General features: G+C 36.1%; 1 protein-coding gene across 1 annotated transcript; it reads left to right on the top strand.

The window, feature by feature from the left end:
- Positions 1–27499, top strand: LOC120227570 (complement factor H-like). The gene is made up of 8 exons (XM_039225653.1): positions 1–179; positions 663–872; positions 3524–3718; positions 4136–4312; positions 19035–19217; positions 21106–21279; positions 26486–26668; positions 27110–27499. Exons 1-7 carry the CDS (start codon positions 5–7, stop codon positions 26608–26610), a joined length of 1239 nt encoding a protein of 412 aa, XP_039081584.1. The 5' UTR covers positions 1–4; the 3' UTR covers positions 26611–26668; positions 27110–27499.

Genomic DNA, 27499 nt, shown 5'->3' with positions numbered 1-27499 from the left:
ACAAATGCAGTCATGCCCACCTCCACCTCAGATTCCCAATGCTCAGAGTATGTCAACGACAATAAATTATCGGGATGGAGAAAAAGTATCTGTTGTCTGTCAGGATGGTTATATAACTCAAGATGAAGACGAAATCGAATGCAAAGATGGAAGATGGCAGTCGATACCACACTGTGTTGGTTAGTATTGCATCACTTGCTTCATAACATTCTTTCAAATGAGGTTAATATTCCTCTGTGCTTTGTGTAGATGAACAAGATAAGGACCTTTCTCTATATCTACTTCACTTTATCTTGAAACGGTAAGTTACATTATAAATACATAATCAAATATACTTATATAATATACAAATCACTCAGTATTCTTTCATTTCTAGTATGAAATGAACAGAAAAAACTTTATATTACTGGTGTGAATACCACAGAAAATTTCTGATTATGCCTGCTGCACTCCTTGTGGCGAATAGGACAAGAATGAAGCAGATACTAGATAGATTTGCTGGAGACATATAGGCTTGCAAGTTTTATGTGTTTTTCAGTTTTTTTTGGTAATTTAATATGTTCAAATTAATCTTATTTTAAGATCTCAACTAGAATTTGATTGCATTTTTTAATTAAACATTGTATCCAAACTTGCCCTTTTGATCTCTGTTCTCTATACAGAAAACAACCCATGTCCTCAACCACCTCAGATAGAACACGGAACCATCAAATCATCTAAATTTTCAGAAGAAATGGATGCAACATTGAAACCTGAGCTTTATGCACATGGCACCAAATTAAATTACGCTTGTGAGAAAGGTTTCCAGATATCTGGAAAAGATGAGATAACGTGCCACATGGGAAAATGGAGTTCTCCACCTCGGTGTGTAGGTGAGGATATTATGCAAACCACAATTCTATGTTTGATAAAATCCATTAAACATAATCAGTTGTCATCAAAGTCATGAGAAAGAATCCTTAAGGTCTCTAAATATATAAACTCATTCATAGATAAATATCTAAACTCATTTATACATTTATGTACTATCCTCTTCTGTTAATTTCATTGAATCATTACAGACTCACTTTGAATTCTGGCAATTGTTTAATGAAAACTAGATGTGTAGTGCAGTTAAACCTACCTATTCATATACCTTTCCCATTTATACAACTTGTACTGTTTGCTTTGCCTTGAGTCACTGAAAAAATTTGCTTACAAATTTTTATTTGTCCTATAATGTCATTTCTGAGTTCTTACAATACATGGTACCTAAGATGATTAATTCTCAGTGCTCTTTTTATTATTCACTATTGGTTTGAAAAACACTGATGGTTTCTTTCATAAATACATTGAAATTCTTATTATTTTATTGTTTTAGTTTAAATTCCAATTGGTTAACATGCAGTGTAATATTAGTTTCACGTATAGAAAATGGTGATTCAACACTTCCATACAACACCTGGTGCTCAAAACATGTACTCCACTGAATCCCTATCACCTATTAAACCCATCCTCCCACCCACCTGCCTTCTCGTGACCACATTGTTAACTGTAATTAAGAGTGTTTCTGGGGCGCCTGGGTGGCTTAGTCGGTTAAGCGTTGGACTTTCACTTAGGTCATGATCTCGCGGTTCATGGGTTCGAGCCCCGCATCGGGCTCTGTGCTGACTGCCAGCTCAGAGCCTGGAGCCTGTTTCAGTCTGTGACTCCCTCTCTCTCTGACCCTCCCCTGCTCACGCTGTCTCTCTCTCTCCCTCCTAGAAATAAATAAAACACTAAAAAAAAATTTAAAAAAAAAGTGTTTCTTGGTTTGCCTCTTGCTCTTTTTACCTCCTTTCCTCATATGTTTTGTTTCTTACCTTCCACATGAGTGTGTGTAATCATGTTATTTATCTTTCTCTGACTTATTTCACTTAGCATTATACTCTCTAGCTCCATCCATGTCATTGCAAATCACAAGATTTCATTCTTTTTATGGCTGAGTAAATGGAATATATTCCATTGTATATATATACCACCTCTTCTTTATCCATTCATCTATCGATGGACACTTGAGCTATTTCCATATCTCGGCTATTGTAAATAATGCTGCTATAAACATCAAGGTACAAGTATCCCTTTGAAGTAGTATTTTTGTATTCTTTCAGTAAATATCTAGTGGTGCAATCACTGGATCTAGTTCAGTGGTTTATCTCTTTGAAGAATCTCCATACATTTTTCATGAGTGGCTACACCAGTTTGCATTCCCACACCAACAGTGAAAGAGGGTTTTCCCTTCTCCACATCTTGGCCAACACTTGTTGTTTCTTGTGTGTTGATTTTAGCCTGACATGTATGAGGTGACAGCTCATTGCAGTGTTGAACTGTATTTCCCTGATGATCTGTGGTGTTGTGCATTTCTTCATGTGTCTCTTGGCTGTCTCTATGTCTTCTTTGGATGTATGTGTGTTCATTTTTCTGTCCATTTCTAAAGCATCCAATGAAAGGAAACATAACTCTGATACATATGTTAAAAATATTCAATATACATGAGTGACTCAATAAAATGCAATTATATTATACCTCTTTTGAAATATGACATTATGGTCTTTAAAAAAATTTGACCTATGGTTGCATTAAAAGTTCACCTTTATTCAAAAATATATTATGACATAAATGGCATATTTATAAACACCTCATATGTGATATATACATATTTTAACCTGTCACATTATATATTATGTATATATAACATAGGTGTGTCATATATATCACATATTTACTATGACATTTTATGTATGACATTTTAAAACACCTCATACATATATGATATATGTCCTACTTAGAAACACCTCATTCTCCAGGTGAAATTAGAAATAACAATCAAATGTTTACCAGAGTCTTAACTATTTGGATATTAAGAAATAGTCCTAATTCATTTCTCTGATTAAATAAGAGAGAAAACTTTCCTTGATTATTGGTTTGAGGCATTAATAAGAATTTTATTTTTCTCTGTAAAATGTTTGTGTTTCTCTATATTTCTTAGACTATTTGAATAAATGGAAAAATTAATGAATGTTAATCTAAGAAAAAATATCCCACAATATTCCTACATTGTCTTGATCTGATAAGAAAAGGCAGGGTTCTGATTTCTAATGAGAATAGAAAAGGAAAAAAACCAAGAAGATAAATGATCAGAGCAATAAAATAAATATTTTCAATGTTTAACCACGTTGCTTATTTAATGAACCAGAGCTAAGATATACATAGTCAATGAGAATTCATAAAATAGATCTATAGAGTTTTGTTCCTCAAGAGTCTTCATGCAAGTTTATATGTCATAGGACACACAAGATACGATTTTAGCTTCATTAGCAATAATTTCATCACATATCCCAGTCATCTGAAATTTACAACGTGTCCGAGAAAACCTGATGTAATCAGTGAAAGAATGCTAAAAAGAGGATAAAATTCACCAATGAAACAGTTCATTTCCAGTTTGATTTTTTATTAAGATAAAACATTATTTATAGTGCTTTTGTTGTTTTGTTTTTCTTCCAAGGGAATCGTTGTGATTTTCCAAAAATAAAACATGGTAGTCTATACTATGAATCTTACTATAGACGAGACTTTCCAGTACGTGTAGGAAAAAGATATTGGTATTCCTGTCATCCCAATTTTGAGACGGTTTCAAAAGAACGCTGGCAATATATTCATTGTACACAAGAAGGATGGTCACCAGCAGTACCATGCCGCAGTGAGTAAACCTTTTTATAATTACATTTGTATAAATATTTCACATACTGGAGAGAGAAACCATATTAATGACTACAATTAAGCCTATTTTGACAAAAGAAGGCAAAGGGATGAATTTTCTGAGTAAAAATACCAATATAAGATTTTCTTTTTATGAGGAGCTCTTCCTAAAATCACATTAAGGATAAACTTAGAGGCTTTATGAAAACACCTGTATCGTTTACATGTATCTTAATTATAAATACTAAGGATAAATCATATTGAATATCGATTATTTTCTTTTTCAATGTTTGGCAGAAGCTTTATTTTGGGATACTTAGGCATTATAGTTTAAATGTTGTACAAATAATTTTCAATTTCCTATTTTCACTGAATTTATAGGTTTAAAATTTTTGTTCAATATTTATATGATTTTTAGGACAATGTATTTTCAGTTATTTGAAAAATGGAAATTCTCCAAAACAAGCAAGAAAATACGTACAAGGTGAATCTGTAACAGTTGACTGCAAATCTGGCCACAGTCTTCAAAATGAGCAGACTACGATGACATGTACAGAGGATGACTGGTTCCCTCCTCCTGAGTGTATTCCTCTCAGTAAGTAAATGGTCTGAGATCCCAGTATATTTATGATGGATCTTATTTCCGCCAATGAATCTACTTAGTTTTATTTTTTCCATGTGTGTATGAGTGAATATACAAATTTCCTGATACATATATAGCAAAATAAATGTCTAATGGTAGACTTTAGTCAAAAAAACAATCATGGAACTACAAAGAAGAAACCTGTAATAATAGGGTGACGCCAGCAGTGGAAGGAGGAAGATGTGGCGGAGTAGGAGGACCTGAGGCTTGCCTCATCCTATGCAGATAACTATCAAATCATCCTAAATACCCCCGAGACTGACCTGAAGACTGGCAGAACAGATTCCACAATTAAAGGGGCAGAACAGGCCACCACGAAAAGGAAGATGTACAGAAAGATGCAGGTTTTTCTCCCAAACTGAGAAGAAATGGACTGTGGCCACTGAGGTGGGAAGGGAGTAGTGGTCACAGAGAGGGGTGAGAGACAGACTGACACACAGAGGAGCACACAGGAAAAATGAATCCCCATAGAAATTAGCTTGGAAAGGGAGAGGGGACAAAGTTTGTGAGTTTCTGCAACCAGTGGGGCTTAAAGCCTGAAGTTTGAAAGGTCAGTGTGATTGGGTCTGCGAGAGTTCACAGGGCATCGGGGCTGCTCTTGGAGATAAGGCAGGCAAAGAGTCAGTGGACATACAGCATGGAGACAGCAACCTGAGGAGCACTTGGAGCACACAATGGGGAGGTTATTTGCTCATCCTGGAGCATGTTGCAGAAAGGCAGCATTCACAGAGACCCCTCTGGGAACAAAGGAACTGGCAGGTGCCATTTCCCTCTCCTGCCCTTCAGGATAAACACAAGGTCAACTGTGGGAACCAGCACAGGGCCCACCTTCGCTATCTGACTTGCGGACACCAAGGCCTGCCTCCCCATGCTCCGGTGGAACCACTCTTTCCAGTCACAGTTTCCTTAGGCCCAGAGCAGGCAACCCCAACCATGAAAGACCAGACCAGATTCCTGCCCAAACTGCATCTCCCACCTTGGGAGGTCGTTTTTTTCCCCTGGGGGGAGTGGTGGTAGGAGCTTGATTCCAGCAGCAGTGTTGAGAAATCTCATTTCACAAGCAGACCAGAGGATACCAAGTTAAAACTCACCACATTCAGGGCAGGAACCAAACACGGCTCACAACAGGCAAAGAGAGCCTCTGCAGATGAGTGACCAGAAAGATAAAGCAGTCAGGACACAACAGCAGTGTCCACAAGCACACATGGGAGACACTCCCTGAAGTGCCAGGCCCTGGGGAATAGGGGTCACCACACCTCAGGACATGACCGAAACTCTTCTGCATAAGGCCATTACCCTGAAGAACAAGAGAAGTAGCTGACTTTTCTAACACAGAGGCAGGCACAGAAACTTAGACAAAATGAGAAAAGAGAAGAATTTGACCTAAATGAAAGAACAGTACATGCCTAATAGTGAATGTAATGTGATAATTATAAAGATACTGGACTTGAGAAAAATCCAAGACATGAGTGAAACCGTTACTACAGAGATAAGGAATAACATAGCAGAGATAAAGGTCTCAATAAACAAAATCAGAAACACACTTGGTGGAATGAACAACAGGCTGAAAGAAGGAGATGAATGACATATTGACCTAGAAACAAAGAAACGGGAAGTTATTAAGCTGAGCAAAAGAGAGAAAAAACAATTAGTCAAAATGAGAATAGATTTAGGGAACTCTGTGACTCCATCAAATATAAGAACATTCATTTTAGAGGAATCCCAGAAGGAGAAGAAAGAAAAAATGATGACAGAAAATTTATTTGAAGAATTAAGAGCAGAAAACTTCCCTAAATCTGGGGGGAAGAAACAGATATCCATGTCCAGGAGACACAGAGAACCCCCAGGAAAATCAACAAAAGCAAACCCACAGAAACATAGATATTATAATTAAATTGGCAAAACAGGGATATAGAAAAAAATATTTAAGCACCAAGGCAAAAAAAAAGTCACATACAAGGGAAAACCCATAATGGTAGTAGGGCATTTTTCAGCAGAAGCTGAATTAATAAAGGGGACAATCCAACAAAAAGATATAACAATTGTAAATGATATGCACCCAACATGTAAGCTCCCCTTATACATAAAAGTTAATTACAAATAGAAAAAAACTAAACATTCATAGTATCTGATAGTAGATTTTCACACCCCACTTACATCAATGGACAAGATCATTTAAACAGATAATTAACAAGGACAATGGCTATGAATACACACTGGAACAGATGGATTTAGTAGATATTTTGAGAATATTGCATCCTAAAACAGCAGAATACACATGCTTTTCAATTGCACAGGGAACATTTTCCAGAATAGAACACATTTTAAGCCATAAAACAAGCCCCAACAAATACAAAAAGGTCAATGTCATACCATGCATCTTTTCTGAACACACAACTATGAAACTAGAAGTCAACCACAAGAAAAAATCTGAAAAGACCATAAATACATAAAGTAACACACTAATTAACAATGAATGGGTCATCCAGGAAATAAAAGAAAATACAAAAAGCTACATGGAAGCAAGTGATAATGAAAACCCCACAGTTCAGACATTGAGATGCAGCGACTCTGGTTCTAAGAGGGAAATTTAAAGCAATACAGGTCTACTTCGAGAAGCACGAAAAAAAAAATCAAATACACAACTCACTTGATGCCTGAAGAAGCCAGAAAAACAAACACAAACAAAATCTGAAAAAAAAGGAAATAAATACAAAGGATTAGAGCAGAAATAAATGGGGGCACCTGATTGGCTCTGTCGTTTAAGTGTCCAACTGCAGATCAAGTCATGATCTCACAGTTTGTGAGTTCAAGCCCCATGTTGGGCTCTGCGCTGACAGCTCAGAGCCTGGAGCCTTCTTTGAATTCTGTGTCTCCATCTCTCTCTGACCCTCCCCCACTCATGCTCTGTGTCAGTCTCAAAAATGATTAAACGTTAAAAATATTTTTTAAAAAAGAAAGAAATGATGTAGAAACTAGAAAAACAATAGAAAATATCAAAGAAGCCAGGAACTAGTTCTTTTAAAAATCAATAAATGATAAACTGCTAGCCATACTATCAAGAAGAAAAGAGAAAGGACACAAATAAATAAAATCACAAAAAAGAGAAGAGAAATAACAACCAACACGACAAAAATACAAACGATTATACGAGAATATTGTGGAAACTATATGCCAAAAAAGAGGGTAATCCAAAATAAATAGACAAACTCCTAGAAACATAACCTACCAAAACTGAAATAGGAACAAATAAAAAAGGAACAGACCATAAACAGAAAAAAAAAAATTAGTAATCAAACACCTTCCAACAAACAAAAGTCCAATAGGAGATGTCTTCACAAGTGAATTCTACCAAACATTTAAAGAAGACTTAATATCTATTCTTCTCAAACTATTCCAAAAAAATAGAAAAAGAAGGAAAACTCCCAAATTTACTCTATGAGGCAGCACTACTCTGATACCAGAACCACGTAAAGACACCACAAGAAAAGAGAACTATACGTAAATATTTCTGACGAATATAGATGCAAAAATCTATAACAAATACTAGCAAACCAAATTCAACAAACATTAAAAAATTACTCACCACTCAAGTCTTGTCTGCTCATGTCTTCTGCATAGTGATTTATTCATGCACTCCAAGAATGGTTCAACATTACAAACCAATCAATGTGATATATCACATCAGTCAAACTACATCAATAAACAAGAGAATAAGAATCATGTAATCATTTCAACAGATGCCAGAAAAGCATTTGACAGAAAATAACATCCATTCATGATGAAAGCTCTCAAAAAGTAAGTTTTGAGGGAACATAGCTCAACATTAAAAAAGACCATACATGGAAAACACAGTACTAACATCATCCTTAAAGGGGAAAACTAAGAGCTTTTCCCCTAAGGTTAGGAACAAGACAGATGTCTACCCTACCACTTTTATTCAATATAGTACTGGATGTCCGAGCCATTGCAGTCAGACAACAAAAAGAAATAAAAGGCATCCAAATCAGTAAGGAAGAGGTAAACCTTTCACTGTTTAGAGATGACGTGATATTCTATATAAAAAACGCAAAAGATTCCCACCGAAACCTGCTAGAACTGAAATGAATTCAGAAAAGCTGTAAGATACAAAATCAATGTACAGAAAATTGTAACCTTTCTATACAATAATAATGAAGCAGCAGAAAGAGAAACAACACGTGTTGGTGAGGATGTGGAGAAAGAGGTATGCTCTTGCACTGCTGGGAATGCAAACTGGTGTAGCCACTCTGAAAAACAGTATGGAGGTTCCTCAAAGAGATAAAAATTGAAATGCCGTATGATCCAGCAATCACACTCCTGGGTATTTACCCAAAGAATATAGAAGCACTAATTAATAAGATACATGCACCCCTATGTTTAAAGCAGTTTTATTTCCAAAAACCAAGATACGGAAGTAGCCCCAGTATCTATTGATGAATGAGTAAAGAAGAAGTAAATACGGACTATTATTCAGCCATCAAAATAAGGAAATCTTGCCATTCGCAACAACATGTTTGGAGCCAGACAGTATAATGCCAGGTGAAATGAGTCAGTCAGTGAAAGACAAATACCATATGATTTCAGTCATATTTGGGATTTAACACACAAAACAAATAACAAATGGGGAAAAATGTTAGAGAGTGAGACAAACCCCCATTAAAGACTCTTAACTGTAGATAACAATGTGATAGTTACCAGAGGGGAGAAAGGTAGGACAGGACACTGGTGAAATAGTGATGTCATGATGTGCACTGGGTGATGTATGGAATTGTTGAATCACTATATCATACACCTGAAAAAAATACAACACTGTATATCAATGCAAACAAAAACCAAATACATGTATACATAAAGTCAATCTCAGAGAAAAAAAAAAAAAAGAGTGACATCAGCTAGATGTCAGAACACAAGTTTCAGTTCTCCTTGGCCAAGATCACCAATTTTGACAATCACTCACAGAAAGAGCATTTTTGTGGGAGTCTGGGAATCTAGCAGAAGTTTCAGCAAACCATGACAGCAAAAAGATCCAAGAGTGGGTGCACTGAAGATGATGAATGGAACATTTTTTTACTTATCTGAGTCACTCCTCCCTGAAAGGGGCACAGTTCAGTTCCAAGAGAAACCCACTCAGCCTGAAATTTCTCCATTGGGGGAAAGGGTGTGTGAGTGATCATCTACTTCTTCAGCAATTTGAGTCACTGACCAAAAGGCCCACTTCTTTCTAACTACATCCAGAATACTGAGGGGATCTTGATGAGTGAGGGAAATGAGGAAAGCTTGGACCACAATAGTCAGGGCTCAGAATTCCTCAAGGGAAAAAGATCCTACTAACCACTTTGCAGACTACATTGGGTAGCCTACCCACTAGCTACTGGGGACGACTTGCCTGCAGATCTTGCTCCCCTAATGGTACCCTCAACATTGTGCATATGCACTATCCATTGGCCAGCTCCTTGTATATGCCCCAAAGGTAGTGAATGGAGGAGTTTTCAGATGGCTAGTAAGCATGCGTAGAAATCGAAACTGACTCCACAGATATAGTAAAAAGAATGTACTTGATCGTTCAGCTTTACCTCCAGGAAATCAAACAGAAAGCTGTCAGGACCCCGACTGGCTTTGCAGGATTGAAAAAAGGCATACCATCCAAAAATTCCCTCTTACATGGTAGTAAGACATAGGGAACAGATGTATTCTTTAAAAACCCTCAGAATCCCTAACAAGTATGACAAAGTATTTGTCTCCCATAGTCCTTCAGGAAAGACCAAAAGAAGTGAGACCCTCTTGAAATGCAAAGACAACAATGCAAGACTTTAAGAAACATGAAAAATCAAGGAAACATGACACTTCCAAAGGAACACAACACTTTTCCAATAACTTACCCTAAGTAATGAAGATTTATGATTTTCTTGATCAAGAATTCAAAACAGTAGCTTTACGGAAATTCAATGAGCTATATGAAAACACAGAAAGAAAACCCAAAGAAATGAGGAAAACATTGAGGTAGAAATTATAAAAAGAACCACCCAGAAATTCTGGAACTGAAGAATATAATGAATGAAATGAAAAATACAAGAAAAGGCATCAACAGCAGATCTTATCAAGCAGAAGAAAGAATCTGTGAAGTAGAAGAGAGGTCATTTGAAGTCTCCTAGTCAGAGGAGAACAAAGGAGAAAGAATTACAGAGGAGAGAGAACCTATAAGAATAATGGGAGACTGTCAGAAAAGATATTGTAGGCATTATGTGAGTCCCAAAAGTGGAAGAGATGGAGAAAGTGACAGGAAGTTTAGTTAAGGAAATAATGGTTATGAACTTTTCAATTTGGGAAGAGCTATGGACTATCAAAATCAAGAAGCTGATTAATTCCCCCAAACAGATTCAACCCAAAGATATCGTCTCTAAGACACATTACAATAAAACTGGCTAAATCCAAAGAAAAATAATTTTGAATGCAGCAAGAGAGAAAAAAATGTGTCACACACAAAGGCAGTTCTATAAGAAGTGTTTATAGTGATAAATGCCTATAGTAAGGAAAAGAAATGATCTCAAATAGGCAACTTAACTTTACATATCCAAAAACTAAAAACAAGGGGGAACCTGGGTGGCTCAGTTGGGTGAGCACCCAACTTCTAATTTTGAGTCAGATGATGATCCCAGGGTCACGGACTCAAGCCCTGCATTGGGCTCTACCCTTGAGGGTAGAGCCTGCTTAAGATTCTGTATCTCCATCTGCCCCTCCCTTCCCCTCGAATTGTGCTCTATCTGTCTCTCTCTCAAGTAAATAAAATTTAAAAAGTTTATTTAAAAAACAGTAAAAAGTAGAACAACTAAGCCTGTAATTAACAAAGTATGAAATAACAAATCAGAGAAAAAATATATGAAATAAAGACCAAAATGGTCAACAACAGTAATACCTATTTTTTTTTCAAAACAAATAATCTTGACAAGCCTAAATTGGTTAAGATAAAAGAGAGATCAAAAAAATAACAGGAGAAATTAAATGGGAAACATTCAAGTGATGCCAGGGAAATCCAGATGTTCATAAGAGACAACCATTAACAGTTACACACCAACAAATTGGATAACTTAAGGAAATTGATAAATTCGTGGATATAGAAAACTTACAAATATAAAATCATTAAGAATAGAAAATCTGAACAATAACAAGGAACAAGACTGAATCAGTAACTTAAAATATCTCTGCAAAGAAAAGTCTGGGAACAGAAGTTTTCATTGGTAATTTAAAGAAGAATTAATACCAATTCTTCTCAAACCATTCCAAAAACTTGAAAGAGGGTATGAGGCACTTCCAAACCCACTTTACAAGATCAGCATTACTTTATACCACAGCCAGACCAGGACACTACCAAAACACCAAAATTGTAGGCCAAATCACTGATAAACATAAATATTAGAAATACTCAACAAAATGTTAGCAAAGTGAACTCAACAGCACATTAAAAGATTCATACACCATAATGAAGTTGGGTTTATCAATAGGACTGAAGGATGGTTCATCAGATGCAAATCAGTAATGTGATATACCACATTAACAAAGGGTAAAAATCATATAATCAGATAGTTACTAAAAAAGCCTTTGACACAATTCAACATCCATTTATGATGAAAACTCTCAACAATTGAGTATTAAAGAAATGTACATCAACATAATAAAAACCATAAATAAGGAGCCCATAACTAACATCATAGTTGAGAATGAAAAGCTTTCAGCTTTTCAAGGATCAGGAAAAAGACACGCAATTTCACCACTTTGGACAGAAGGAAATAAAAGGTACTCAAATAAAAAAATAAAGAAGTAAAATCTGTTTCCAGATATCATATTACAGAGAGAAAAACCTGAAGACTCCACCAAAATAAATAAATAAAGTGTTAGACTTCAAAAATGAATTCAGTAAAGTATCAGGATAGAAAATCAACATATGAAAACCTGTTGTATTTTTCTACCCTAATAATGAATTATCCCAAAGAGAACTTTTAAAAACAATCCCAGCTACAATAGCATGAAAAACAATCAAATACGTAGGAGGAAATCCATCCAAGGAGGCAAAACATTTGTCTCCTGAAAACTGTAAGACAGTTGTGAAATAAACTGAAGAAGCTATGAATAAATCGCAAGAGTGTCCATGTTCATAGAACGGAAGAATTAATGTTGTTAAACTGTGCCTACGTCCCAAAGCAATCAATTGATAGACTACAATTCCTATCAAGATCCCACTGACATTTTTCATAGAAATAGAATAAACAATCCTAAAATTTGTGTGGAACCAACAAGACTCCCCAATAGCCAAAGTGTGTTGAGAAAGAAGAGCAAAGCTGAGGGCATCATGCTCCCTAATTTCAAGGTATATTATAAAGTGATAAAAATGAAAACACTATCCTATTGGCAGATCAGTGGAACAGAGTCAGGAGCCAGAAATAAACTCACACGTATATAGTTCATTAAAATGTAACAAGGGAGCCAAGAAAACACAATGTACACACGTTACAAAAGTAATGTCTTCAATAAATGGTGTTGGAAAAGCTGGATGTCCACAAGCCAAACAATGAAACCACTGTATTAAACCACTGATGAACATTAACTCTTATGCAAATTAAAGACTTAAGTAAATTATGTCAGATTTGTGCAAAAGCTTCTACTCAGCAAATCAACAAAATGAAAAGGCAATCTGTAGAATGAGAGGTAATATCTGCAAGCCATAGATCTGATAAGGTACATATATATATATTTTTTACATAGAGTATATGTATATATTCTACAACTTAATAGCAAAATATCCAATCCAATTAAAAATGGACAAAGATCTCAATAGACATTATTCTGAAGAATACATACAATTGGCCAATTGATACTCAAAATCACTAATCATCAGGCATATGCAATTCAAACCCACAATGAAATATCACCTTCTACTTGGTAAGACATCTTTTATCAAAAAGACAAGACATACCAAGTGTTGGTGAGAATGTGGAGTAAAGGGAACACTTGTCTATTTTGGATAATAATGCAATTTGTTATAAGCATATGGAAAACAGTATGCAAGTTCCTCAAAAAGTTAATAGAACTACCATATGATCCAGCCATTCCATTTCTGGATATATATCTGAACGAAATGAAATCAGCATCTTGAAGAAATATCGCACCCTCAATTTCATTATAGCTTTATTCACAATAACCAACATATAGAAACAACCTAAGTGTCCACTGATGGATGAATGGATAAGGAAGATATAAGATATATATATCTATATATATCTATATATGTAGAATGGAGTAATATTCAACTATGAGGAAAAAGAATATCTTACTATTCATAACACCATGCTTGAACCTAGAGGACAATATGTTAAGTATAATAAGCCAGAGATTGAAAATACTTCCTGATATTCTTGATACTTCATATATATATGAAATCACAAAAGAAAAAAGAAAACATCAAATTCATAGAAGCAGAGAGTAGAATGGTAGTTACAGTGGTGGATGCGGATGAGGGAAATGAGGAGATGCTGTTCCAATGGTGTAAGCCTTCATAAGATGAAAAAAATTCTGGAGACCTCGTGTACAGCATGGTGACTATAGTTAGTAATAATGTGTTGTATGGTTGAAATTTGCTGAGAGTAGATCTTAAGCATTCCAGCTTTAAAAAAAAAAAAAAAGAAGGAAAGTAATTATGGTGAGGTGATTAATGTGTTGATTAACCTTTTTTTGAAATTATTTCCAAATATATCTGTACCATGTCATCTCATTTTACACTTGATATATATACAATTTTGTCAACTATACTCCAGTAAAGTAAGGAGGGAAACATGTAATAGACATACAAAACATAAAGAGATAAGGATCAAACTATTTAAACTATAAACCATAATCAAAAAGCAAAGGAAGCCACTAAAAGAACAAGAGATTGAAAAAACGGCTGCAAACTAGAAGACAGTTAGCTGCATGTCAATAGTAAGTGTTCACCTATCAATAATTTCTTTAAATATAAATTGTTTAAATTTACCTGTTCAAAGGAATAAAGTACCTGAATGACTTAACGAAGAACTCACTTTCAATTTAAAGACACAATAGGCACAATAGGCAGAAAGTGGTCTGGTTTCATTATTCTGCATGTTGCTGTCCAGTTCTCCCAGCACCATTTGCTTAAGAGACTGGTTTGTTGGGTTTTTTTTTCTCCCTCTATCGGATATTCCTTCCTGCTTTGTCAAAGATTAGTTGGCCATACATTTGTGGGTTCATTGCTGGGTTCTGTATTCTATTCCGTTGATCCAAGTGTCTCTTTTTGTGCCAGTACCTTACAGTCTTGATGATTACAACTTTGTAGTAGAGGCTACAGTCCAGGATTATTATGCCTCCTACTTTGTTTTCTTTTTCAACATTACTTTGGCTAATCGGAGTCTTTTGTTGATCCATACAAATTTTAGGATAGTTTGTTCTAGCTCTGAGAAGAATGCTTGGGCAGTTTTGATTGGAATTCCATGAATGTGCAGATTGCTTTAGGTAGTATTAATGTTTTAACAATATTCTTCCAATCCATGAGTACGGAATATTTTTCCATTTTTTGTGTCTTCTCCACGTTTCTTTCTTTCATGAGTTTTGTAGAATTCTCAGCATACAGAGCTTTTAGTCCTTTGGATAGGTATTTTCCTAGGTATCTGATGGTTCTTGGTACAATTGTAAATGGGATCAATATCTTGATTTTCTTTCTGTTCGTTCATTATTGGTGTATAGAAATGCAGCTGATTTCTATACATTGATTTTATATCCTGTTACTCTGCTGAATTCATGTGTCAGTTCTAGCAGCTTTTTGATGGAATCTTTCAAGTTTTCCACATAGAGTATCATGTCATCTGCAAAAAGTGAAAGTTTGACTTCTTCTTTGCCAATTTGGATGCCTTTCAGTTCATTTTGTTACCTGATTGCTGAGTGTAGGACTTCCAACACTATGTTAATTAATAGTGTAGAGAGTGTACATCACTGACATGTTCCTAATCACTCAAAATGGATGAAAGGACTAATTGTGACACAGGAAATGATGAAAACCAAGAGGAGAAAACAGGCAACAACCTCTTGACCTCACCCACGGCAACTTCGTACTCAAATGTCTCCGAAGGCAAGGTAAAAAAAAGCAAAAGTGAAGTAGTAGGACTCCATGAAGATAAAAGCTTTTGCACTGCAAAGGAAACAGTCAACAAAACTAAAAGGCAACCTTCAGAGTGGGAGAAGATATTTGCAAATGACATATTGAATAAAGGGTTAGTATCCAAAATCTATAAAGAACTTAAAAACTCGACACCTGAGAAACAAATAATCCAGTGAAGAAATTGGCAGAAGACATGAATAGACACTTTTCCAAAGAAGACATCCAGATGGCCAACAGACACATGAAAAGATGTTCAACATCACTCATCAGCAGGGAAATACAAATCAAAACCACATTGAGATACCACCACACAGCAGTCAGATTGGCTAAAATTAACAACTCAAGAAACAACGGATGTTGGCAAGGATGTGGAGAAAACGGGAACCCTCCTACACTGTTATTGGGAATGCAAGCTGGTGCATCTGCTCTGCAAAACAGTGTGGAGGTTCTTCAAAAAAATGAGAACTAGAACTACCCTTTGACTCCGTAATATTAGTACCAGGAATTGGTCCAAAGGATACAGGAATGCTGATTCAAAGGGGCACATGCACCCCCAATGTTTATAGCAGCGCTTTCAACAATAGCCAAATCATGGTAAGAGCCTAAATGTCCATCAGCTGATGAATGGATAAGGATAATGGTTTTTATATACAATGGAATACTACTTGGCAATGAGAAAGAATGTAATCATGCCATTTGCAACCATATGGATGGAACTGGAGGGTATTATGCTAAGTGAAATAAGTCACTCAGAGAAAGATATCATATCTTTTCACTCATCTGTGGAACTTGAGACACTCGAGAAACTCACCATAAGACCATGGGGATAGGGAAGGAGAAAAAATAGTTTTGAACGGAGAGGTGGCAAACCCATATGAGACTCTTAAACAAAGGGAACAAACTGAGGGTTGATGGGGGTAGGGAGGGAGGAGGGAAAATAGATGACGGGCATCGAGGAGGGCACTTGTTGGAAAGAGCACTGGGTGTTATATGTAAGCAATGAATCATGAGAATCTACTCCTGACATAAGAGCATACTGTATACACGGTATGTAGTAACCTTGACAATAAATTATATTTTAAAATAAATAAATAAAGACACAATAGGCTAAAGTGAAGGAATGGAGAACGATTTTCATGCAAATGGCAACCAAAGAATGTTAGAGTGGCTATTTTTCTATCAGAAAAAAGAAGCTGACTTTCTGTCAAAACTATCTCTGCTGACAGAAGATCATTATATAATAATAAAGGATCCATTCAGCACAAAGATTGTAACAATTTTCAACATATGTGGAACCAACCTTGGAATTCCTAAATATATAAAGCAAATATTGACAGATCTGAAGCAGAAAAATTGACAGCGATTCAATAGTATTAGGAGACTTCAGTACCTCACTTTATTTTTTCAATTTTTTAAATGTTTTATTTTATTTCTGAGAGAGACCGAGAGAGAGGCAGTGTGAGCAGGGGAGGGTCAGAGAAAGGGAAACACAGAATCAGAGGAGGCTCCAGGCTCTGAGCTAGCTGTCAGCACAGGGCCCAACATGGGGCTCAAACCCATGAACTGTGAGATCATGACCTGACCCGAAGTCGGACGCTTAACCGACTGAGCCACCCACATGCCCCCAGTACCTCACTTTGAATCATAAATAGAATACATAGACAGAAATCCAAGAAAGAAGGTATAGATTTGAGCAACACTGTAAACATTTTGTGGACCTAATAGATATACATGGAATTTTCCACCCAAAAGTGGAAGAATACATTCTACTGCGCATGAAAGAGTCTATGCAGTACCTTGTTCAATCACAATGGGATAAGTTTAGAAAACAGTAACAGCAAAAAGAATGGGAAAATTCACAAATATGTGGAAGCAAAACACACTTTCAAGTATCATTTGGGTGAAAGAGGAAAGTGGAAGAGAATTTTAAAAAATATTTTGAGACAAATGAGAACAAAACCAATGTAACAAAATTCAGAGATCCTGCAAGAGTAGTACAAAGAGGGAGGATTTTAGTGATAAATGCCTACATTAAAATAGAAGATTAAGGTACTTATGTGGCTGAGCCAGTGAGTGTCCAACTCTTGATTTCGGCTCAGGTCATGATCTCACAGTTGAGTTCATGAGATTGGGCCTCACAGTAGTGCTGGCAGCACAGAGTCTGCTTGGGATTCTCTCTCCCTCTCTCTCTGCTCTTTCCCCTTTTGTGTGTGTGTGTGTGTGTGTGTGTGTGTGCGCGCGCGCGCACGTGCCACGCATGTGCAAGGGCTCTCTCTGGCTATCTCTCAAAATAAATAAACAAAACAATTTAGCTTAAAGTAGCAGATTGTATATTACAATGTAACTTCATACCTTGAGGAACTAGCAAAAGAACAAACTAACCCAAATTTAGAAGGGAGGAAATAATAAAGATTAGAGTGGAAATAAATCAAATAGAGAATAAGAAAATACCCTATTCCACCCTCTCATTGTCGCTATTCTGTCATTTCAAATTTATATGCATGTTGGGTTTTGTTTGCTTTTCATTTCCTGATATCGATATTCATTCTTTATTCTTTTCTATTGTATGCATATAATGGTAAAATTTCCCTCTAAGAATCCTTTATTATCAGCTCAAAAAATTTTATTTAAAGTGTTTTTCTTATCATTCAATTCAAAAGATTTAATGTCTTTTTACAAAAAGATTATATACTTTAGTCCTTATCCTGAGTATTTAGTATTCCAAGTACCCCATTTCCAGTGTACTAGGAAAAGTGTACAAGTGAAGGGATAAAATTACCAATGGCCAATTATGAAAAAATATATAGCTCATATTTTCTCTTGATTTCTTCTTTATCTGTGGGTTATTTAATAATAAAGCTGTACTTTGTGAAGACTTTGTAGATGACAGAAGTCTTCTTTTATTGTTTCAAGTCAAGCTACACATAATTTGAGGAATCATCATTTTGGTCTTAGAACACGAATGAATGTGTTGATCTGTGTCATACTCATTTAACTCCATGTATCCATATGGTTTTAAGCACCCAAATATGGTGACAAACATTTCAGATTCTCAGAGTGGTGGTAGCTATGGTGGCAGATTCTCTGAGATTGCCACCTGAACTGAGATACCCCAGTTAGTTAACTGAGTGCTGGGGTTGTCTAGGAGATCCTGAGTCAGCAATATTTTTTTAAAGTGCCTGGAAAGGACCCATTGCCAGTGCAGCTCTGACATGCTGTAGGACTCCAGATCCATTAGACCAACAGATTCCTAAATATTTCCTAGAATGGGTTCTGAGTATTCTAAATCGTACTTCATTCCAAAAACAATTTAATAAACTATCTTGATTTAATATCTTTGTAGCTTATTTTTGCTGTCATAAGAATTTGAGTGATTTGGATTTTTCCAGGTTTTCATGTATAAATGACACTTTATTTCTATATTGTTATATTGAAGCTTTATAAAATGTTTATTTATATGCTTATGTTTTCATTATACTTTTTGCCTTTCAGAAACATGTTCAAAATCAGAGATAACAATTGAAAATGGATTTTTTTCTGAATATGAACAAACATATTCCTTAAACACAGAAACACAGTATCAGTGTAAACCAGGATATGTAACACCAGATGGTAAACCTTCAGGAACAATTACATGTCTGAAAAGTGGATGGTCACCTCAACCCACATGTATTAGTGAGTAATTTATTATGTCCATAGTCATTATCCTGATGACCATTGACCAAAGTTTCCTCTAAGTTAATTCTTTTCTCGGGGGAAGGGCTTACATGGTTCCCATTTGAAAAGATAAATGAAGGGGTGCCTGCATGGCTCAGTCGGTTAAGTGTCCGACTTCGGCTCAGGTCATGATCTCACGGTTCGTGGGTTCGAGCTCCACGTCGGGCTCTGTGCTGACAGCTCAGAGCCTGCAGCTGCTTCAGATTCTGTGTCCCTCTCTCGCTCTGCTCCTTCCCTGCTCATTCTCTGTCTCTCTTACTCTCTCAAGGATAAACAAACATTAAAATGTTAAAAAAAAGAAACAAAAGAAAAGATAAATGAAAAAATATATAATTTTTTGCCTCTTAAGAGTAATCACTTGTAGAGTGTAATACCAGCACATCGTTTCGGTTTACATTATTTTCCACTTTAGAATATCCTGTGGTTTGGAAACTGGTTAGGGAGCCTGATGTATAGTCTCCTGAAAACTCATTTATTTGTGGCTGACACCTTTATGCCTGTTGTTCCTGGTTTTAGGTGATCAGACTTTGAAGTCAGAATCTTTGATGCTAGACATACAAATTATGTTTGTAAGTGAAGATTTGGGCCCATAGTGCAGAATTGTAATTTAAACTGTAGAATTTATGTTTGACAATCCAGGGTAAGTCTACTTTTAAACATTCCCCTTAGAAAATCTTCATAAACATCTAGTCAGTAGAGACAGAAATGTGTCTAGATAGCGCCAAATACAGCGGTGTGGAAAGATTTCCCTGTCCCTAGATGTTTATGAAGATTTTCTATGAACAATTTCCTCAGTTCATCTTATACTCCAAAGCTATGCAATGATATTTTTGAACTGATGATGAGCATATTCACTTTAAGTGAAGTGGATATTTGAATATCCCTTTCTACTGTTTGCATTTCCTTTTTTTTTTTTTTCAATTTTTCTTGGTTACTATGAGCACTAGCCACAGATAAAATGATAAAAGTGGGACCCATATAAAATTCATTTTATACTAAATTTTAATTAACTATCCATTATAATACTTATTATGGATATATATATATATGTGTATATATATATATCCATTATAACACTAATCTCTCTTTCTTTCTGTCTCTTTTTCACTGGTGTAGTTTTGCTTTGATTTTTAAAGCTTTAAGGTACCTCACTACATAACACAGTATAAAATTTGAGATGAATTATTAAATCTTTATTACCATACTGTTAGCAATAATTGAAGCTTTTAACATTTTACTTTCTTATAACTAGTTGTAAATACTAGAGTTTCTCTCCATTAAATCTTGGTAAGTTTAATAGAATATAGACCCATTAGGAAAATATTTGGGAAAGAAAATGAGCATGTGAGCTTCAGAAATTATTATGTTTTAAAGTAGAGTTTTTATTGAATGTTAAAAAATTAACTTGCATTTTTGAAAACCAATCCTGTTCAACTAATCCATTTTTCTCTGGCAGATTTGCCACACTGCTGATGAGTTTGGTGTCTTAATTCATAAAATCGTATTCTGCTTTGCTAGGAAAAGTATGATATATCTGTAATATTCTATTTTATTACAAGCATGGCATAAACACAGAATTATAATAGAGAGAGAAAAGTGTTCTTATATAAACTTTCTGAGTGTTTAAGCAATAAGAAAACTGCTACGTAGAAATGCATTTTTTCATTTTGAATAACTTTCAGGACAATAATTTATCAATGGAATTCTTAGATTATTTCAATATGATACTGAATTTACTAGCACATAGTAATTGATGAGGCTTATTGTACCTCCTTCGGATGAGACTCAATTACATCGTCCATTAAATAATATTAGAAATGAAATCTTCAATTCTCTTATCCCTTAGAATCTTGTTACAAGCCAGTGTTTGAGAATTCTAAAGCCAAAAGCAATGGCACGTGGTTTAAACTCAATGACAAGCTGGACTATGAATGCCACGATGGATACGAAAGCCAACATGGGCGCACAGGTTCAATAGTGTGTGGTAACGATGGTTGGTCTCATAAACCAATATGTTATGGTAAGTAGCATTTTTCCAGGTATTTTTTTTAAGGATTAACAAAATTAACAAAATGTGCGTAAGATATTCCATTTTGGAGGCACCCAAGTGGCTCAGGCGATTAAGTATTAGACTTTGGTTCAGGCCATGATTTCATAGCTCTGGGTTCAAGCCCCGTGTGGAGCTCAGTGCTGACAGCTCAGAGTCTGCTTCAGATTCTGTGTCTCCCTCTCTCTCCACCTCTCCTGCTCAGTCTGTCTCTAAAAACAAATAAACATCCACTAATGTACCGTGCTAAAGAGAGATTATTATTGCCTTTGGGCTTTCAAACACCCTCTTCTCCTAGTTTACATTCAATCAGAAGAAGACACCTTGCTTTTATTTTATTTATTTATTTATTTATTTATTTATTTATTTATTTTTACAAATAGTTTATTGTCAAATTAGTTTCCACATAACACCCAGTGCTCATCCCCACAAGTGCCCTCCTCCATGCCCATCCCCCCCTCCCCCCCACATCCATCAGTCCTCAGTTTGTCAGCATTCAAGAGTCTCTCATGGTTTGCCTCTCTCCCTTTCCCCCACCATTTCCCCCCTTCTTCTCCCGATTGGTCCTCTGTTAAGTTCCTCCTAGTCCTCCTATACGTGCACACATATGATATTTGTCCTTCTCTGCCTGACTTATTTCGCTCAGCATAACACCCTCAAGGTCCATCCATGTAGCTACACATGGCCAGATTTCATTGTTTCTCATTGCCATGTAGTATTCCATGGTATAGATAAACCACATCTTCTTGATCCATTCGTCTGTTGATGGACACTTAGGCTCTTTCCATGTTTTAGCTATTGTGGAGAGTGCTGCTATGAACATTGGGGTACATGTGCTCCTATGCCTCAGCATTTCTGTATCCCTTGGGTAAATTCCTAGCAGTGCTATTGCTGGGTCATAAGGGAGTTCTATTGTTAGTTTCCTGAGGAACCTCCACACTGTTTTCCAGAGGGGCTGTACCAGTTTACATTCCCACCAACAGTGCAGGAGGGTGCCCGTTTCTCCACATCCTCGCCAGCATCTAGAGTTCTCTGATTTGCTCATTTTAGCCACTCTGACTGGCGTGAGGTGGTATCTCAGTGTGGTTTTGATTTGTATTTCCCTGATGAGGAGGGATGCTGAGCATCGTTTCATGTGTCTGTTGGCCATCTGGATGTCCTCTTTGGAGAAGTGTCTGTTCATGTCTTCTGCCCATTTCTTCACTGGGTTGTTTGTTTTTCGGGCGTGGAGTTTGGTGAGTTCCTTATAGATTCTGGATATTAACCCTTTATCTGATATGTCATTTGCAACTATCTTTTCCCATTCCGTTGGTTGCCTATTAATTTTCTGGGTTGTTTCCTTGGCTGTGCAGAAGCTTTTAATCTTGATGAGGTCCCAACAGTTTATTTTTGCTCTTGATTCCCTTGCTTTTGGGGATGTGTCAAGTAAGAAGTTGCTGCGAGACACCTTGCTTTTAATCATTACTCCTTAAAAATGATTTTAAATAATGCAAATTTGGTCAAAATGGAAATCTATCTTTTTAACTTTTTTAATGTTTACCATATACATGATAGATGTGTAAACAAAGTATAATTGTGTTTGTTATTCTAAATGCAGGATTTCATAGTATTTAAAACTGAGTTCTTTTAGTGTGTGTGGTATAAGAAAACCAAAATTATAGTTTCTCATAATTTCCTCAGCTGTTTTACTCCTGAGTTTCTGCTTTTATACCTTCTGCCTTAAGTGCTAATTTCTGCAGGCCCTGAGAGAAGCTCTTTATTTCTGACATGGACAGGTTCTGTGGACTATTTCATGAATCTCTTTCATGTTTGCTAATCCACTGCATTCCAGGATTAGGAGTAGGACTTGAATCTGTGGAAAACTTGAGTGGCTATAGAGTGTTCACGCCAGGGGAACACTATGTGCAAAACTTTGATAACAGAAGAATATTTGAGAAGTTTTGGAGTGAGCAGATTCTACTCAAGTTGTGGGAGAATTTTATGAACTAAGCCTCATTAGGAGACAAGGAAAAGATAACTCAGGTTACTTTCCAGATCTATCAGCACATTTAGATTACCTTTATGATTGATAAAAAGCCATAAAAGAGTCTTAAGGAATGAAGTAATACAATTTTATTTAGATTTTTAAAGTTTCTTTCCCCATATTATGTGATTGTGGTGGGCAAGAGAAGATTCCAGAGTTTATGCAGCATGAATATGGTATGGAATAGGATGATGGCTGATAGGATGCAAAGCAGAACACATTCAAAATATGTTCTTTTGGTGGAAAATACGGTGGGTGTAAGAAAGAGTAATAATCAAGGAACTCACTGGCTTGTTTTTAATTTTTTTCATAAGCAGATAAATGGTAGTGCATTTTTGTAAGGTGGCGAACAAAAGGAGATCCTTTTGGGAGGAACATCCCAACTGTTGTCTTGAGCACATTCTGGTTGAGCTGCCCATGGACAATCAAAATTGGACAATCAAAATATGTGGGTCTAGCCAGGAGATACATATCTGGAATTGTCACTGCAGAAATGAGGATATGAAATTGGAAAAGAATACAGAATCCAAAGAGAAGAGAGCTAAAGACCGAGCCATGAAGCATCGCAACATTTAGGTGTCAGGTAGAAGAGGAACAGACAGCAGAGTAGATAGCAAAAAAAAGGACCCATAGAATTGGGAGAAGAAAACTTTTTGGAATGAATATTCTCCTAGATGTGGAGAAAAGAAAATGACTGAAGGATGAGGAAGTATAAGTGAGTCCAGTGCAGTCAGCCTGGTCAAATTCTAGCAAATTCCAATTCCCTCAGCTGGCTAAACACGTATCTTAGGGCAACAGCCAAGCTTACTTGCAGCTTCATTCACTCTTCTTTGTCTGTAAAATGTCTTCATATTCACTAAGTCTCGAGTATTTCAAAGGACTGTTTTTCTTTTTAGTATAATTTTAATATTTAAATTCTAATTTGTAATTAGTTAGCAAGATAGGAAGATTCTAAATTAGAAAAATGCATGTTGAATAATATTCAGGAACGCCAAAAATGCCACAAACATGAAAAATTTGAAGGGATGATTTTAGACATCCCTAATTTGAATCAGAAAAATCAACAATTTATTAATAGATAGTAAAAAGTATAGGTTTAATAAGAATAATTGTATATTATATAAATTTTCAGAACCCTAGAATTTGCCTAGCTATGTGGCCTTGAACATGGTTCTTTATTTTGTTTCATGTTTCAGTTTGATATCTTTACTAATATAATTTATAATACAGTATATAAATTAAGCTACCAGCAGATGAGTAGAGGGCCTGAGGAGGCAGTATCTGAACAGTAGTCCTTGGCAATGAGTGCAAATCTTCTCCCATTCCATCGGTTGACTTTTAGTTTTGATGATTGATTCTTTTGCCATGCAACAGCTTTTTATTTTAATGAGGTCCCAATAGTTCATTTTTGCCTTTGTTTTCTTTGCCCCCTGAGATGTGTTGAGTAAGAAGTTGCTGCGGCCAAGGTCAAAGAGGTATTTGCCTGCTTTCTCCTTGAGGATTTTTATGGCACCCTTGTCTTACATTTAGGTCCTTACATTTCATCCATTTTGAATTTATTTTTGTGTTTGGAGTAAGAAAGTGGTTTAGGTTCATTTTTCTGCATGTCACTGTCCAGTTTTCCAGCACTAGTTGCTGAAGAAACTGTCTTAATCCATTGGGTAGTCTTTCCTGCTTTGTCAAAGATTAGTTGCCCATGTTTGTGGGTCCATTTCTGGGTTCTCTGTCCTTTTGCATTGATCTGAGTGTCTGTTTTTGTGCTAGTATCATGAGTGGTTGTCAGTTGTATTCTAGACATTTGGGATACTCTGTTTTAAGGCTCTGGGTTTTATTGACATCTCTTATTTATCAGGCCTCCATTACTGCCAGACACAGTGCAAGTCCAGGCTTCCCACTTGGCCTCCACTGACACCATGGAAAGTGAAGAGGTGTCTTGTTCCCTGTATGTGGACAGAAGTCTGGACTCCTCACCGGCCTCTGATGGTCACTATTGATCTCTAGCAACACAAGGAGAGGACTGGTCGAAGTTTAGCTATGATGTTTTTGGGAGTTATTCAATTACTGTAAAAGAAAGTATCTATCTTGCTAGAATACTTCTTTCCTGGGCTTTTAGCTAAAGAGAGCAGATAATTTGGGGATTTTTTTTTTCTTGAACTTGATTCCATTTCTGTGTTCCAGTCTTTTTCAGTGTTTAGTCCAGTATCCATAGAAGGCAAAATGGAAACCCAAACTCATTGCATTGTAATTCCTTGAGTCCCAAGGTCTCTGATCAGATTGATATCTACTCTGCACCTCTCGTAACCTCTTTTGTTGGTTTTTTAGAATATGTTCAGGGTTTTTAGTTTTCCTTAGCAGAAGAGATAAGCAGAAATGTTTCTACCTCATCCTGTCCATAGGAGACCGCAATTCCTTTTCACATTATACAAANGTTTTCCTTAGCAGAAGAGATAAGCAGAAATGTTTCTACCTCATCCTGTCCATAGGAGACCGCAATTCCTTTTCACATTATACAAATTTGTAATTCTTTGACTTAATTAAAGAAGCTGAGTTTCTTTTGTAATAACAATGAAAATCAATACACAGCGACTAGAGATCCAGCAGACACTACAGTATGTTGTAACTAATGAGAAGATTTCCTTGTGTATATTAGCTATCCATTTGTCTGGCATTTATTCACTAGGAAAAATATTTTTAATACCAAAATACTGCAAATCAGACATATTTGTTAATGCTTTATGTGTACTTTCATGTGGGATAAAGGGAAGGGCTTAAAAGTATTATTCTCAGGGCTTTTTTTAAAAAAAATTTTTAAAGTTCTTTTTTATTTCTGAGAGAGAGAGAGACAGCGTGAGGAGGAGAGGGTCAGAGAGAGGCCTCAAGCAGGCTCTAGACTCTGAACTAGCTGTCAGCACAGAGCCCGATGTGGGGCCGAACCCACAAACCATGAGATCATGACCTGAGCTGAAGTCGGACGCTTAACCAACTGAGCCACCCAGGCGCCCCTCTCAGTTTAAGTGACTACAGTTTCTTCAATGAATCATTTCTGTCAGCAGAAATCGCAAGTCTTGATATTGTATATTATGGTATATTTCTATTTGCTTTACTTTAATCGGTTTTTCTTTGGACTTTCAATAAATCAAATAATATTGTTTTTAGACCCTAAGGACAAATGTGGGCGCCCTCCACGTATTGCCAATGGAGACATGACCACATTCCCCAAATCGGAATATGACCCAGGATCGTCAGTTGAGTACCAGTGCCAGTCCTTGTATGTGCTTTAGGGAAACATGATCATAACATGCAGCTATGGGCAGTGGTCCACACCACCAAAGTGCTTGGGTAAATATTTTAATATTTACATGGATCCTGGGGAAATCAGTATAATGAGAAAGATGTTTTGCTGTTTTTAACAGAATTTTCACAGATTAACCAACAACTATCCTCTCAAATGTTTGACTACCAAATATTAACGTGGGAAGAAAAAAAGGAGGAAAAGCCTTGTGTCCCAAGCAATAACAGCAACAAAATGTTCTTAATGACAGCCCCTCCTGTTGTAATTGACATGATGAATCTTTCATGACAACATTTAATTATCACACTTTAAGCATAGGAACTCATTTTTACATCATTAATCAGTTACAATGATTTACATCTCCATGATGGATTTTCAGTGTATTGGTTTGGAAAAGGTTTTGGGAAGATTGTACTTGAAAGTCTGAAATTCTGTGGAAAATATTTGTTTAATACTTAATGTTTATGTTCATTTTTTTTAACCTACAGATGTATGTATAATATCAGAAGACGTCATGGAAAGGCATAACATACAATTTCGATGGTCTTCTATGAAAAAAATGTATGCCCCAACAGGGGATACTGTTGATTTTCTATGTAAACCTGGATATCAGACAGAACATCCATTGCGAGTAACCTGTTGGGAGGGAATTCTGACCTATCCTGTTTGTGTTAAAAGCAATGGTTAGATACATTCCTAAAACTAAAACATGTACATTTATTCAGAATTTTTCATAATCCAATTCTCATATTTTTTTGTCAAGTGTTGTTTAACTCATTTATATTCATAAACCAGAATTTGTGTTAAATATTATATGGATGATGTAATTTAATCTGAGAGATGAATAAATCACATCTTACAAACTTGGCAATCCACAA

The sequence above is a fragment of the Hyaena hyaena genome, unplaced genomic scaffold (genome assembly GCF_003009895.1).
Source record: "Hyaena hyaena isolate Hyena2069 unplaced genomic scaffold, ASM300989v1 scaffold_2528, whole genome shotgun sequence".
NCBI lineage: Eukaryota > Metazoa > Chordata > Mammalia > Carnivora > Hyaenidae > Hyaena > Hyaena hyaena.
This window is presented reverse-complemented; position numbering and strand designations above follow the sequence as displayed.

What these genes read in the sequence shown, in the direction of transcription:
- LOC120227570 (XM_039225653.1), top strand. Translation starts at nt 5, where the DNA reads ATGCAGTCATGCCCACCTCCACCTCAGATTCCCAATGCTCAGAGTATG. An exon ending in ACCAGCAGTACCATGCCGCA is followed by an intron (nt 3,719 to 4,135) that starts GTGAGTAAACCT and finishes TATGATTTTTAG; the next exon opens with GACAATGTATTTTCAGTTAT. An exon ending in TCCTGAGTGTATTCCTCTCA is followed by an intron (nt 4,313 to 19,034) that starts GTAAGTAAATGG and finishes TTTGCCTTTCAG; the next exon opens with AAACATGTTCAAAATCAGAG.